The sequence below is a fragment of the Haliaeetus leucocephalus genome, unplaced genomic scaffold (genome assembly GCF_000737465.1).
Source record: "Haliaeetus leucocephalus isolate CR32 unplaced genomic scaffold, Haliaeetus_leucocephalus-4.0 Scaffold162, whole genome shotgun sequence".
Lineage (NCBI taxonomy): Eukaryota > Metazoa > Chordata > Aves > Accipitriformes > Accipitridae > Haliaeetus > Haliaeetus leucocephalus.
This window is the reverse complement of record NW_010972598.1, coordinates 7,465,721-7,481,346: the sequence shown is the minus strand read 5'-3', so window position 1 is coordinate 7,481,346 and position 15,626 is coordinate 7,465,721. Positions and strand designations below refer to the sequence as shown.

General features: G+C 39.7%; 1 protein-coding gene across 1 annotated transcript in view; it reads right to left on the bottom strand.

The window, feature by feature from the left end:
• Window positions 1-8,413: 8,413 nt before the first annotated feature.
• The window catches only part of GALNT2 (polypeptide N-acetylgalactosaminyltransferase 2), a 99,083-nt gene continuing 91,870 nt past the window's right edge, over window positions 8,414-15,626 (bottom strand). The window contains exons 14-16 of the mRNA XM_010562670.1: window positions 15,009-15,135; window positions 11,098-11,217; window positions 8,414-9,789 (exon numbers count right to left, since the gene is read on the bottom strand). Of these exons, the coding sequence (XP_010560972.1) occupies window positions 9,634-9,789; window positions 11,098-11,217; window positions 15,009-15,135 (403 nt within the window). The 3' untranslated portion in view covers window positions 8,414-9,633. The remainder of the gene's footprint in view (window positions 9,790-11,097; window positions 11,218-15,008; window positions 15,136-15,626) is intronic.

Sequence of the window (15,626 nt, the reverse complement as noted above, 5' to 3'; positions counted from 1 at the left end):
ATTTGTGGCTACTCTTGCTCCAGCCTTTGTAGATGCAGGGAGCGACGCCAACGTGAACGCCACCTCCGATGCAAATATTCAGGCAAAGCCAGAACAGAGCGAGCAGGCTAAGAGGCCACGTTCCACTCACACGGATTTGGGCCTACCCTTTGTGTCCCCCATGAAATGACCTTTTATTTGGCCAGGTCTAAATAAGATATTCCTTTTCTTCTCAATGTTAAAGTGAATGCTTTTTTTTTTTTTTTTTTTTTTTTACTTTTCTAGGAAGTCACTCAATGGGCCTTGCATGTCTTCAGCTTTGTTGCCAGAACTTGTTTTCATCCATAAGAAATGGATCACAGAAGTACAGTACTGGCACCAACAAACACGGGATTGGTGGGAACCTGCCCCACCATCGTGCAGGAGTTCCCAGATTCCAAAAGCCATTTCCCCTTTTCGTCATCATTTCTCTAGCAATGGTGAACCAGGACCCCCTTTGCACCTGGTGAGGAGATTCAGAAGCTCATACAAGCCTTTCTCCAAGCACTGTTAATAAAGGTCTAAATTCAAATGCAGCACAAACATCATTGCATCCAGGCTAATGGAAAATCCCATGGCATGTTTTCAGAAGTCTACAAAAACTTGTTTTCTTCAGAAGCTCTCAAAGACTGTCCTTAGGGACTGTGCAATGAAGAGACCCCAGAATGTCAAAGATGCCATCTTCCACCTAAGAGGCTATCGAGAATGCTGATTCCTATGGGTTTATACCTGTAGCAGTTTTGGATAGGAAGGAAAGTCTTAAAATGGCATGTGGAATTTGATCCCTGAAGGCACTAGACTTCTGCTATTCACAATAAAATACAAAATTAATTTCCTGATCTTTTCTAGGCTCATTTTTTCATGTTTCATCTTTTGAGGTGAAAGTCTGAAATTTAAATACTTTCTGCAGCCATTTGCCATTATAATATCAAAATCAACCAAAAACCTCACGTTTTATTGCAAGAGGTTAAGGAGACCACTTTGTAAGTAAGCTGTAGCAAAGAAAGGTAATTTGAAACAAGAGCTGGAGATGGGAATCTCCACCTGGCACATGAAATATCAGCTGCTTGGTAATCGCTTCGGGGTGTGCTCAGTCAGCACGTTCCTGGCGATGCACCGTTGCTTACTGAGCCTGCTGTTCTCCAAGATGCTCTCTGCATCCCCTGCTTGTCCAGTCTCAGGTATGAGCTACCCAGGGCACTTCAGCTGGAAACTGTTAGCCAAGACGGACCAAAGGATGAGATAACCCCGTAGCCAAATGCCTAAGGAAAGATCAATGGAATGAGAGTAACACCAAGTAATATTTCCTCCACCTGCCCTTCAAGCTCCCATCAGTCTCTGACCTAGAGACTTCCTGGTGCATGTTTGAGATGTTTGCATGTTTTACAGCCCTTTTTTTCACTGAAAGGGCTTTCACATCCATGGAGTAATTTTCAACAGTGTGAAGTACTTTTGTCTTAAACTTGGTACCTGAAAACACCCTTTTTTGCCTTGTCATTCACTGTTTGTAAAGAACAACCAAGAGTTAACTCCTTATCCGTATTCTCCTTACTGTTCACCATTTAACCTCTTCTTGTACAGTCATCATGTCTTTTCAGCTCGAATCAGATGGAGCAAGACAATTCCTGCTCCTTGCTGAAAAAGGGCTTCAAATTAAAAGGGAAAGAAAGTCAGCCATGGCATCTGCTCTGTGCCACTCGGCTTGTAGTTGAGCTATGTCTGCCTCGCTTATTCCATTTTCCTCACGTCTCATAAGATTTACCAGCACGCTGGGTGAATACTTTGATCTATTCCAGCACATACTCCTGTTCTGAAAAATGGGAACCACAACAGGTCTGAGATCCCAGGCAGACAACCAATTTTGGGGATGTTCCCTGAGCAAACTGACAGACCCTCAAGAATATCAGTTCGGATCAGCAGCCTGCAAGCACTGCTTGTGGACATCTAGCAGTGTTTTGTTAACTGTTTTCATCCAAAAAAACCCCAAACCTCCAAAACCCCTGTCTTATCGCTTACAGGTCCAACATCGATTTACCTTGCTATGCTGGATTTGCTGGAAGCCAGGGAAGATGGACCACCCCTCAGGAGCATTGACTCAGAGCCTCTCAGAGCACTGTCTAAAAGCTGGCTGGCTTGTATTACAAAGTACAACATGAGTGGTAAGGATCAGTAGGAATCTTACACCAGTAACAGCCATAAAAGCATCATCCTATTTTTACTGGAGTCAAGAGGAAGACCTTCATTCCTCACCATCCCTCCATCTGCACTGAGGACAGCTCAGGGGACAGCTGTGGCAATGGATGATCTGAAAAAACTGCTTCTCAGCTAGTTTAAGAGGTTCTGTCTGTAAGGGGAAAAGTTAAGGGATGACAGAATCAGACTCCAGAAGCTCTGATACAAAGAATATTTTGGGGAATGAAACTTAACTAGCAGACGAAATGGCTGGGAGTTGAAGCTAGACATTCAGCCTGGAACCAATTACTCATTAAAACAAACTTAGAATAGCTGACAAGAAGAGAATTAGATCAGCTGAAGAATAAGATTTCCTAATTCTCAAATTCATCAATTTCCCAAGATGTTTAACTGCCTAAATTTTATTTTTAAAAACTGACTGTCCTAAACACTTTTGAAAATTGTATCCAGTCCTTTACATCTGAATTGAATGCTCTTGTCAGAGGTTGCATCCAAAGAGAAGCTGAGGACTTGGCACAGATATCACTGTCAAAGATGTCACAGCTTAAGCTGTAGAGCACAGGACACCTAGATCTCATTTTACCTTAAACTATGAATTTACTAACATTGAAATACATTCTAAGCTGCAGCTCTGAAGCTGCTTCTCCACAACCTCTCATTTTGCACCTCTTTTCTTCCATAGAATCGTTTAGGTTGGAAAAGACCTTTAAGATCATAGAGTCCAACTGCCAACCCAACACCACCATGCCCACTAAACTATGTCCGCTTCACTTTTTTTTCATCTTTTCTACCTAGACCTCAGGATACCAGTAAGTGTGTCATCTTTTGTAGCTCCTGTGACAGAAGCCCTGACCCTCACCAGTGACCTAAAGATGCCACCCTCTCTCACATAACTTGTACAAGAGGAAAAGTAAAAGCAACACCTTCATACAACTCTGAAACCAGCTGGCAGAGAGCCTAACACCAGTATGGTTTGCACCATGCCGCACAAAACACAAACTGTGCGCAAGATAGAGCATTTTCTTTCTCAAGATCATCTAAACCAAAGTTTCCAAATAGGAAAGTCCCTATCAAATATTAGCTTGATGTTGAAACCAACACCTTGATGCAACTTAAAAAAGTTTTTCTCTCTCTTGCTCCCTCTTCCTCCTCCCTTGCCACTACACGAACTGCTCGCTTAAGACTCAGATATCAGCAATAAGGCTGTTTTGTATAAGTAATAATAATAGTTATTATTATTAAAGGCATCTCAGCTGGAAAGCAAAATAGAACATCCCTCAGCTCAGGCGCTCTCACGAAAACAAGAGGTTTGATTTTACAGTCTAGTTAAGCCAAGCTCGAATGGCTTTCACCTACTGAAAGTAACAACACTCTTTCCATGGGGTTGGGTTTTTTTGCCAACCTCCCTTACGCCGCACGCTGGCTCGCCACAAGGCGTTCCGAATGCTCCTTTTAACTGCTGCTAGTTCACAGATCGGCATAGGACAGTGACAAAACTGTATCCAAAGTCGCACCGTGAAGAGCAGGGAGGAGCAATACCTTGAGCAGATGCCAGGTCCCACTGCTCCACAGGACAGACAAGCTGCTTTTATGTTTTACTGGTGCTGGGGAGGGGGAAAAATTCAACATCTTCCTCACTTGCCTGCTTCTGGTTATGAAACCCTGCCACTTTGTGCCAACTCCAGCTCTCTAGACCCTTCAAAAGGCCAACTCAACTCTCCAAGATAGAGAGAAAAAAAATAAAATTAATCTTGTCCTGCTGCTTTATTCACTTAATTGTCTCGTGGAAGGGGCACCAAGGCTAGCACAAGGGAGCAGAGGCAGGATCAGCGTCCAGCAGCAACAAACAGGCTGGCTCAGCTGAGGATGGAGCTGCCACGTAGGAATCCACCTCACGTCCACTTCAGAAACAACTTGCTGGACAGGAAGAAGGGTAGCACAAAAGTTAAGAGAAAAGCGTTCTGCAGAAGTGGTGCTCACCACGCAACCAGAGAACAGACGCTTGGTGGTCATTTTCTAACCCCCTTTTTACCATAATGCCCAGATTACCAAAGCTGAGGATTAATTAATACAGATATGGCAGAAAACATAGCTATTTGCTACTTCCAGAACTTTTTTAATTAAAAAAAACAAACACAAAAAGCAAAAAACAACCCCCTCCCCCAAATCCTTGGATTAAAAACATCTGCTGGGTAGAAATAGGGACTTGAAGTCCAACAGGTCCCTCTTCCTGCATACAGAGCAACAACATGCTGCTGTGCTGCAAGAAATCAAATCAAAAGGGTATTTTGCACCCATTCAGACAGCCTCTTGGAGGGCTGTACAGAGAGAACATCTGTGGACTGACTTTATTCCCAATTTTTAAGCTTGATTACTAGCAGATCTTAAAATAGCTACTGGAAGTTAATCTGTAAATAAAATGTGCAGTCTAACAAAAGATGCAACCCTGACATTTGTGCTCATTCTGTAATCATGGCTTATTATCCCAGACTATTTTTTTCAGTGGTTTCTATTCATTTGAAATCATTCTGTACAGGAACAAGCCTCTTGCTAGAGTGTTCTGTAACAAGTTATTGCTATGAAATTGTTCATTGTATTTCAGGCTGAATGAGGACACAGGTGATGCACGCATGCAACTCAGGACTGCATAAATTTTATAGAGTATCTACATTTAATATACATCTAAGTAAGCCAAAATAGATGCTGGCATTTGTATACAAAAATATAACATTTTAAAATAACTAAGGTTATAGCAGTAACACCCCAGAGAGGAACTGGAGAATGCTCTATAGGACCCACTTTAAGCAAGACAACAGACCTTACCTCAAGCAGGTTACAGCCTTTTAATCTCTCCCAATATTCAGCTTCCTTTCCAAACACACACAGACATCTTCTTGAAAATTCAGGATTTAAAATATACTTTTGTTAATCCACAACGAGGAAAGGTTCAACATTCCCTTATAAAAGGGTATAAGCATATCTGGTTTTATGCACAGTGACCCACAAGCAGAGTAAACCCATGCATAGGAATTGGCTAAAAAGCATGACCTGAAATTCCAGAAAATGGATTACACTGAATAGGAAACTGTTTTCATATATATGCTTGGGCATAAGGCAAAGGAAACAATGGACTTCTAGTCAGAAATAATGTGAAATTTGCTGGAAGGTTCATTCAGTCCTGATACTTAGAAGTCTGAGAACCATACGCACAGAAAATGTGTAAGACTCTAGGCAGAAATGTAAGAGACAGACTTCTACATTTAACATTGGATTAGATTAAAAGCTTCTACTGCCAGAAGCCTGTTGTAATCATCTTTTAGTATTACCTGTCAGCTCACAGGTGTCAAAGGGCATTTAAGATGGAGAATCCGCATTTCAGTTCTCAGATAGAGTCTGCAAATACAAGGTTGTTTTCTTTTGTTTACTGCAGATTGACAGGGCCTTCTTATTTTTGCCAACCGTAAGTATTAAAGATCTATTTGCTTGATTTAATTTAGACTTTTGAAAGGTGACAACTAGTCACTGACTTCTGACTTACACAGGGAGAGTAAGTTCGCACCCAAGAACTCTCGTTTCCTGCAGTGTGATAAGTAAAAATCTTCCTGTCAGTACAACTAAAAGAGTAGAAGTGTTTAAATCTTTCCCGCAGGTTATGCTAGCTGATCATGTCCTTGGGCTAACTGTAAAGCTACGTTTTTTAGACCAGGAGCAAGGATCCTAGTCCTGTATGCCACAGGGTGGAAAAGAAGGATGTGCCCCAAGAACTGACTTGAGGCATCCTGGAAGCCGGACAAAACAACACAAAGTAGATTTTTTTTTTTTTTTTTTTTTTTAACTTCATTCATTCTCCTGCTTCCCATTTACCCTCCCGGAGAGCACCATACCATCCCCTACCCGTTTAGCTCACAGCCCACCTCCACCAAGGCGATGCCATCACGGAGCACCGTGCCCCAGCTGCAGCCCCACTTACTCCTACAGCAGCAGGAGAATCTCACCCTTGCGCACTTCTCCGTCACCTACCGTGGAGCATTTGGTCCTTTCCCAACTCTGCCAGTGCAAGCTTGTTTGCAAACTTTCTAAACTAGACCTGTGAAGTATTTGCCTTCAAAAATACCTTTCTTTAAAAAAAAAAAAAGTCTTTTTTTTTTTAATATATAAATATGGGGTATTTAAGATCTAGCTGCAAGTGCACCCCAGACCTCTGAATTAGAGAGAGCAGAAAGACAACGTGAGCAGATGAGGGCAGGCACCCCAGTCAGCTACGAGAGCTGCTGCTGCTGCAATCATCCTGCCGGCTGGAGGAGGCCCTGTCCTGCCTGGCATAGTGATTTTGGGCAGCAAAGAGAGGGACAGTGGAAGTCTTGAGAAGATTAGACCTAACGGGGCAGGAGGGGGGAGTGCCTTAACAGCGTATTTTCAGGTGACTACAGTCAGTGTTAACTCACTCCTCAATGTAAAGCAGCTTCTAAAATATGACAATTTCCTCAAAGTTATATAAATTTAAATACAAACAAATTATCTTTTTATGAATGCAAATATACACCCACATATACACACTTTTAGAAGAGGAACTTTATGAAACAGCCAAGTGAACTGCAGCATTTGAAAACTACTTCAGTCTACAAGCTCCAGGCAGACTTCTTGGGTTTACTCAGTTACATTAACCACCACGCATTTATCTATAAAGCATTCTTCTTTATTTAAGTTAAACAATTTTTCAAGGATGGTTTCCATCTATAAAATGAACAAAGTACAAGCTCTGTACAGCAGACTTTTCAAACCAACTGAAAAAACAGTTTCCAAACTATGTTTTGAAAATCTGCAAAACAAACAATATCACCATTCTTGCTCTGAAGACGGTAAGAAAAGTTCTCAGGAGACTCCATCACAATTTGCTTCAAGGGCTCTTAATTAATCTTTCAATGGGCAAATTTCATCAACATTAAAAACCCCTAAAATCACAGTAAGTAACTTTGGCACGCTGTCATGTAAACATAACAAAAGGATACCACTTGGTTCTCCCAAAGAAGAGAGACATACAGCTCCTAGATTAAAACCCCTATGCACAGCATCCATGGGGAATTACTGACAATATTCCTACTTTCTATGATAGCAGTTGACATTGAAGACGTAAGAGGTGGAATATGGATTTTTTTTTTTTTTACTAGCAATTCTGATTCAGAGATAAGCAGCAGGTCAATATTCAGAGTTGCTACTGCTGATTTCAGTTAGTACTACCCTTACTATGATCAAAGTTGCAAATGGAAATACCTCCATGGTAGAAGCTCAGTCATTGGGTTTTTTTACTTTTAAATTCTGTTTTTCAAAACCTCAAAAAACCTGACTTGCTGCTGAGCCCATATTTCAGCATTTATTTTTCCAGAATATGAAGAAAGCTACTGCTATGTTTATGAATCACGTTGTTCAAGTTCTCAGCTAGGTTAAAAGGCTACACATAGGGAGAGACTAAAAGCTGAAAAAGAGTTTATCCACTGTATGGCCTCTAAAACAGGCAAGTTTTGGAGAAAGTGGATTGTGAAGAAGGGGGGGAGAGAGGAAATTAATTATTCAGAAAAGTAGTCAGATGATGGATGGGAGAAACAGGATTCCATGTCCCCATCCAAAAGGTATGCAGGTATTTGCAAGTCCTAACTTCAGACACAAGGTATTTTATGGGCACACTGACTGGCACAGTTAAAGCCATTTTGCCCAGAAGAATACCACATCGACACCTAATGTATAGATGCAGCAAGAGGAAACTGAAAAATTGGGAACCACTTTACTTCCAGGAACAAAGAAAGAAGGGAACTGTACCAGCATATTACAGTACACCAGATGTTTTTCATCTCCTTAGGATCAACCCTTAAATTTTTCCGAGATCCATCATCTTACTAAAACCACTTCCTGGCACTGCATGTCTGCACTAATTTTTGTCAATGCTGTCTCGCTTATTAGTACTTATTTACCTTTCCTTTTTCATTTTAAAAGCTCATTGAAGCATTTGCTTTTAATAAAAAAAGTATATAGTCTATGCAAACATAAGAAAGGACAGGTCAAAGTTGGGGTTAACTTTGACAGTAATATTTTAATATAAAAATGACATCAGCTGGACTGAAGCTGCAAAATGCACAGGTTCTATGGTTAAAAACACATAGGATCTGCTGGTATCCAGGCTGATTCCCAGAGCCAAGCCTGAATCCATTCAAAAGCTCCATTTAAAAAAACAAAATGGAAGAAAATTCCCCAGTAGTAGGTCTATAAATTAAGCAAGTGCAATTCAGAGATATTACATAGCTGCTCATCCTTGCAAATTAAAATTCAGATCTTGTGCTGTTGACAGTGACGTTACTATTCTATCTTATTTCTACAACTCAAAAGGGGAGTTTGAGACAAAGAAATTTTTCTCATTAGGGCCCAGAATAAAACTCTGCTGAACCCACATGGCTGCATGAAAGATCTGCACTGTTTATATAATTTTGTAACAAAGGAAGAAGTATTTTAAAGACAAAGTACTACAGAAAGTATCAACACAAATATCAAATACAAGTTTAACGTTATCCAGAGCACATGTAATGAATTTCCAAGTTGGAATAAACAATCCAAGCAATCATCTGTGCAGATGCATTGGCTTATTCTGCTATTTTCTTTCTCCTCCTGAGTTTCATGATCTCCAGTGAGGGCGAAGTGTTAAGAAGTAGATCCAGTTTGCAAAGCAAAAGCATCCAGTGTTAGCACGGACATCATACTCAGCAGCACAAAATCCGCACCTTCATAAAGTTTCACTCTCCTAGCGTTCCAATCCAATTTCTCGTTATACATATGTCAATCACTTTGTTGATAATTATAGGATGATGAAACTGATATAAATCATTGGGAGCTGACAATATATATACTTTTATATATTTATATTTAGAGTCCATCATAGAAAAGTTCATATTCAAATTACCAAGTACACACAGGAGAAAAAAACCTTCAAAATGACACTTCTGTTTCTGGAAATGACAAACCATGATTTCTATGCAAATGGAGTTTTCAAATTACCTTCTCCTAGTAATTTTTCCCACCCTCCCTCCCACACCCTGTTTCCCCACAGGTGTTTCTTCAGATCCTTTTTTTATCATACATCAGTTGTTCCTAGAGTTAATTATCTGCTGTGCAAGTATGTAACTGAAGACAGAAAGGAACCATTGAAGTCTTCGCACCAAGAAGGAATCGTGCTGCAGTCATGTTCAGTGACATCTTTGCAGTGCTCCAAGTCCCCTGGATCCCTGGTGTCTGCTTCAGCACTCTCCTACTTTCAGATAAAGGTGGAATACTGAGGTATATAAGTTCCGTGGAAAGTTTTAAGAAATACATCAGTAATTCAATCAAAACTTTGCCCAACGTCTATGAATCAAACCAGCATTTTGCTTGTAAGTCCTTCTACTGCTGCAGGTTAAGTGTGAATTTCCACTGTTGTGACAAAGAAGGACTGCAGATCTCAACGGTGAGACCACCATTTTTGGCATTTCGGCTGTCTAGACAGAGGTTGCTGCCAACGTGCCTCAGTTTAGAATTGCTTTCAATTTGTTCCCATTTCTGAAAGAGAAAATACAGTTATTGAGCTGGACAAGCGGGAAAAGGATAAGTTCTACATCCTGTCCTTTGAAGTCTTCGTAAGCTTCCCTGGCTTGTGCTTGGGAAAGCTGTGAAAACTGCAGTAAGAGTACGCAGTTTAGATGATCCTTGAATAAGAGTAAGTAAGTTATGGCAACCCTTGCCAAAACAACAATTCATTCAGCTAACACACTGCAATAGATACAGAACACACCAGATCATTTTCCTCTACTTCAGCCCTTCTCAAATACACTGTCACACCATGTTACCTGTACGAAGCTTTTGGTATGAAGAAAAAACATAAAAATCACAAAACCCATCCACATAACACTACAATTCTGAACGTAGAGAAGAAGCACAATCACTAAAGACAACTTTACAGAAATCCACAAATCTGTCAGACACCTTTCAATTGTACAGAAGACAACCAGTCAATCTGTGCTGTTAGAAGCTCTTTGCCCAAGGTGATGCAAAGGATTGAGTAAATCCCAAATACAGGATGTTAAAAAAAAAAAAGTTTTTCTGTTGTATTTCTAACATATTGTGCCTTTAAACCTTATCAAGAAAATCTTGCTTCCTTAGTTTTCTTTTCTGAAAAGTGGCAAAAATATTCTTCCTTCATCAAGGAAGAGCATTTCAGTTATCTGTCTGCAAAAATTGAGATACAGAAGGAAGAAAGCTGGCAGACAATCAGAACCGATGACTTCGCAGAAAGAGTTGAAGATCAAAAAGATGGTATGACTCTGCAAATGTGATTTTCCTCAGGCGTGGGAAATAGATGAAGTTACAAAGCTGCATTAATAAAAATGAATTGAAGGAGTCTAGTGCTGTCACATAAACAGGTCACAGCTGAAAAGAAGAAAGGAAAGCCAAACCACGCTCTTCTGAGACACAGACTACATAATCTTCAAACTTCACTGCACAAGACCTTTGAAAAATACGTTGTGGAACACGTATTCTATTTCAGAAAACAGACGTTGCAGTTGAAGACTGTTACACATCAGTGCTGCTGGGTGAAACCTTTACATAAGGCCACCGTTGGGATAAAATCTCTAGATGTTCATAAAAGATTGTCACTGGCCTATGAAAAGAAAAGCTCAGTACACAAGCTTATTCCTGCTGCTCTTCCCAGATGTCATGCATCCTAACTTTACACACACACACACAACAGCAAGACAGAGTGAAGAGTAAAATGGATAGAAGATATGATTACCAGTGCACGTTCTTGCATTCTCTTTCACAACCCTTGTTTTCCCCACTGTTTGCAGAGTGCATTCACAACATACTAACCTGTCTGCTGTCATTTTCCCTACAGCCCTGAAGTTTTATTAGTGAACCAGGTGCTCTGTCTACAACAGTAAGGCACAAATCCATATGTTTCACCGACTTGTCCTTTGTTAAGGCCCATTCCTAAAGGAAGGAAAAAAAAAATGTACAAAATTGTATATATTAACGTATGCACAATGAGCACATGCTATCTCTGCATGTATAGTACAGGTTCAAATCCTGTAAACAGCTATATATGCACATTAGAACAGTTCATTGCTTCCCACAGAGCAGGAGAGGAAAAAAAGGTCCTCTTCAAATACAGTAATTCCCACTGCTTCAGTATCCCCAGGTCAGCTCAGGGCTGGGCTGTCTCTTTGCTCCCTCTGCTGGCTTCACACAAGTACAGCAGGCAGTCACACAGGTCCTCAGGTTCCAAGTATTTGCCCAAATATTTGTACAGCTATATTTTTATCTACCCCTCTCTCTCTCTGTATGTGTGTGTATTACACCCCCCCATATCTTCTTTGTAGGAGAGATTTATATATGCAAAATATATGTATAACGATATATATAAACCCTAAAAGCTTGGTCTGCAACGTCACTGGCCACCCTACCCACACGCTAAACAAAGCATATGTACCACAGTGAGGAAACAGTAGTTCTTAATAGGATAGAGACCACCAGAAAGCAATACACAAGAGGGCCAAAATCAAGGGTAGAGGGAAAACATTACTTCCTATCCAAGGCAGATGTAGAACAGAATTTCCTTTAGATACATTTAAAGATGCAACTCTTAAATAGCAAAGAAAAGCTGTTCTGTATATACTGTCGGCCAGCTTGTTTGATCTCAGCATCCTTCTACACAGGGTCTGATCTTGCGCTGATGTTCAGACTCTCTCCACGCCTTTCTCCCCAGAGTTTGGTCTCCAGGATCCAGATTGGTCTTCATTTGTTTAATTACCCTTTGAGGAAAGAAGCTGATCTATTGACTAAAGCCACGCTAATTATCCAAATCATGCTTGTCGCTACTTAAAATGGCACAATTAGCTTTTCTCCAGCAACTAAAGAGGATTCAGAGCTGTATAATACAAACCCCTAAATATACAGGGCCAAGCCTGTTATTTTGCAAGCAATCAGTGTTTCAGAAAGAAATTAAATGACTAATCCCCCCCCCCCCTTTTTTTTTTTTTTACTTATTTTCTGATACCATAACTGAATTTTTGGCTTGCATAATCACTTTTAAACTCAGCAGATTTAACAATGATTAAATTCTTTTGAGAACAGATGCTCAGGAAACAATCTGAACTTCTAACCCACGTGATTACAAGTAATCACCATCGTACAGGTAGCGAGCCATTAGACGGGTACCATATTATGAAAGTACTAGAATAATGACAACTATGCAAAACAAAGCAAAGACAGGAGAACTGTGTATCCCTTTATTTGCATATCAAACCCTTAAGGTGATCACTTTTCCTTTCACTCTTAAAATGTTAATCTCAGATGACAGCAAAATTACTTGCCTCTCAGTTCTGTCCAGTTCATAAGATGTCAACAAGAATCATTAATAACCACTTTTAGCAACTTAAGGAATTAAGCAAGTTATTTTCAGAGCTTACCAGGAGTCACAAACGCCCCTGAAACAGATCGCCCCCTTGTAAGATTTATACTGAATAGTGACAGCTGAAAATACTATCAGGGAAGTGGTAAAACTTGTGTTTGGGGACCCTGCAGTCAGAGAAAGTTAAAGCCTTGAAAATACTGCTTTATGCATCTTCACCCTTCCATCAAAAGCCTGTAAGAGCCCCAGACACAACAGAAATCCTGCAAGAAATTACTACATTTAAAAGCTGAAGGTACTGCTTCACAAAAGCTCCAAGCTCTGCTGCTGGAGACATCTACGTGATGGCCCTTCATGGTACGAAACAGTGTATAGCTAATTTCCTCCAGTGATCAGGAACTATGACTAGCTATAACAGAGATAAGATTAAGCAAGTTCCGCTACACCAGAGGAGAAGAAAAATTGCAAGCAGTGTATGTGCTCAGGGCACAGGCTGGAAATCGGATAGCTCTATGTAACAATTTGAAAATCAGGACATCTGAAAAAACCTGTGTCAAATCAAATATAAAGTTAGTAGAACACCACTAACCTGAAAACTTCCCCTTGCACCTAGATGCATTTTGTTTTACCTTTAGCTCCTTATCCTAACCCTACATATTTGTACCCAATTGTCAAATACACCACAATTTCTTCAGCCCTTTAGAGGTACACATCTACTTTTTGAATCACTGAATTCTACCAACCTGGGCAGGGGGCAGAGGCATGCAGAAATCCCATTTTGACTTAAATTTTGCATTTTCTGTTGAACACAAGCCAGAGTACACTCTTCAAATTATAGGAGAAGGTCTCCACAGCCTACAGTATCTGAGTAGTCTTAATCCCAACCCCCCGCAAACCCTCTTGATAAGAATAGGTGCAAAAAACATAGTACAGATCTAAAGACTCTGGTTTATTCCCTATCCCTCTTCTCCCATGCTGTTCATTCCCTCCAAGCCAATACAAATTCTGCTTGGACATAAAACCTGGTTTTGACATGTTCTGCCTCTTAATCTGTCTGAATGTCTTCTCACAGGGACCTGTTCATAGCAAGTGTATATTGGTTTGTCAAGGCCAGCTTCACAGAAGCAGCTACACAGAAAAGAGGGTCAGATTCAGGGCAAGGGAGTTTAAAAGAAGAAGATAATTTTGTTTATCTATAGAGAATACACAACATGACCAGAAACTGCCAATATTTCTGCACCAAGGCAATTCTGACACATCCATCCTTCCTAAAAAACACTGTGGCGTTCTGAAAAGATGAGTGTACTTTCATAAAGGTAATAGAAAAAGCCTCCCCAGATACGTTCTCTTTAATGATAGGGAAAAGAGGCATATCTCAGATGTATGACGGCAATGCATTCAAATCAACGCGATACATCTTCAGGAAATAACTTCTTTATCTTAGGCTTCGTCTGACTTTAGGGTTTTCCCCTTCTAATTTAAATCAGAGCGAGCAAAATTCTGATACTCATTCAACAGTAGATTTGCAATTGGTCAGCCTTCTATTTTAACAGATGTACTTGAAGTATTAATCTTACATTGGATTTCTAGTCAGGTTGATTCTGAAAAGAATTTAGTGATAAAGCAGCACACAAAACAGTGAGCACGTATGTGTATATTTTGTGAACGACAACTAAGTCACAACTGCATAAATAGATTCTGTGAAATAATTAATGCTGTCATTTACAGATTTGACACATTTGCAATTAGTTTAAGAGTAGGATTAAAAGGATTTGTTGAAACACTCCCTTTACTGTGAGTGAACAGGATATGACATTTAGGCACCTCTGTTTTCTAGAAAAGCCAAATGCAGATTTAAGACAGTTTTTTTTATACCCTGCTAGCACGAATTGGAAATGACTAATAGGGCATCATAGTAAAGTATTCTTCTGTTTTGCTGACCTTAGTAGGCCTTATGCTTAATACAATCCAAATCTTTTGTCAAGTAAAAATCCCCCCTAAAAAATGAAACACACCAATTCATTGAAAAAAGCTTTCTATACAAGTATAAAACCCCTGGGAAGGAAATTATTGGCCTCCAGTGTAAAAGCAAGTATTAATAGAGACAAAGGAAGGGGATAATTTGATGCACACTGAATGAATCTTTGGGCTCAGATTCTAATCCTGAAAATGCAAATTATATTTGAGAGAGACCTTATTTAGCCAATCTGTTATAACAACTGATCTGCTGATTTGGGTTCACCTTCCTATCACCAGTACACAGTACCTGCTAAGTTTCACTTTTTTCCTTTCTCTCTTTTTTTTTCCTTTTCTCTTTTTTTTTTTTTTTAAAGATCACATTCTGCGGAAAAAAAATTAATGGCATACAGACCTGGTTTCCCCCGGCATTATGACATTCATAAACTCCAACAACACCATCTGCAAAATGGCCCAAAGTGTCAAGGCAATTGGTACCCTGCTGCAAAGCCCCAAAAGCTATATCTTGATGATCAGGTACCCTAAAATAAAACCAGAAATAGCTGCTTAATTCAGTTTCTTTAATTTTTTTTAATTTTTTTTTTTAACTTCTTGTCTTTACTCAGAGTATTTTTAAGATGACAGGTTAAAGATAAGTGAAGACTACTAGCTGGAAACCTCAATCATTTTCTGAGGGGGGAAGGCAATTATCGGATCATGAACTGATCAAACATGAGTAAACTTGCAAGCTTAGGACAGAATACAGAAAGACTTGTACTGGAGAATGAGAATGAACATACAAACTCAGCACCAAAACCAAATTAAAGATGACTTAACATCATCATTTAAGATCACTCAAGCTTAATGCTATCAGTTAAGGTCATCAAGCCCTCCTGTTTTTTCAGCCAAGCTAGCTTGTGGCAGAAGTATGACATTCTACATTTTTCCCAGACTGTTTTTACTGAAGTGTTAGAAAAGGGGTTAGGAATTTAAAAAAAAAAAAAAAAAAAAAAAAAAAAAAAAAAAAATTTTT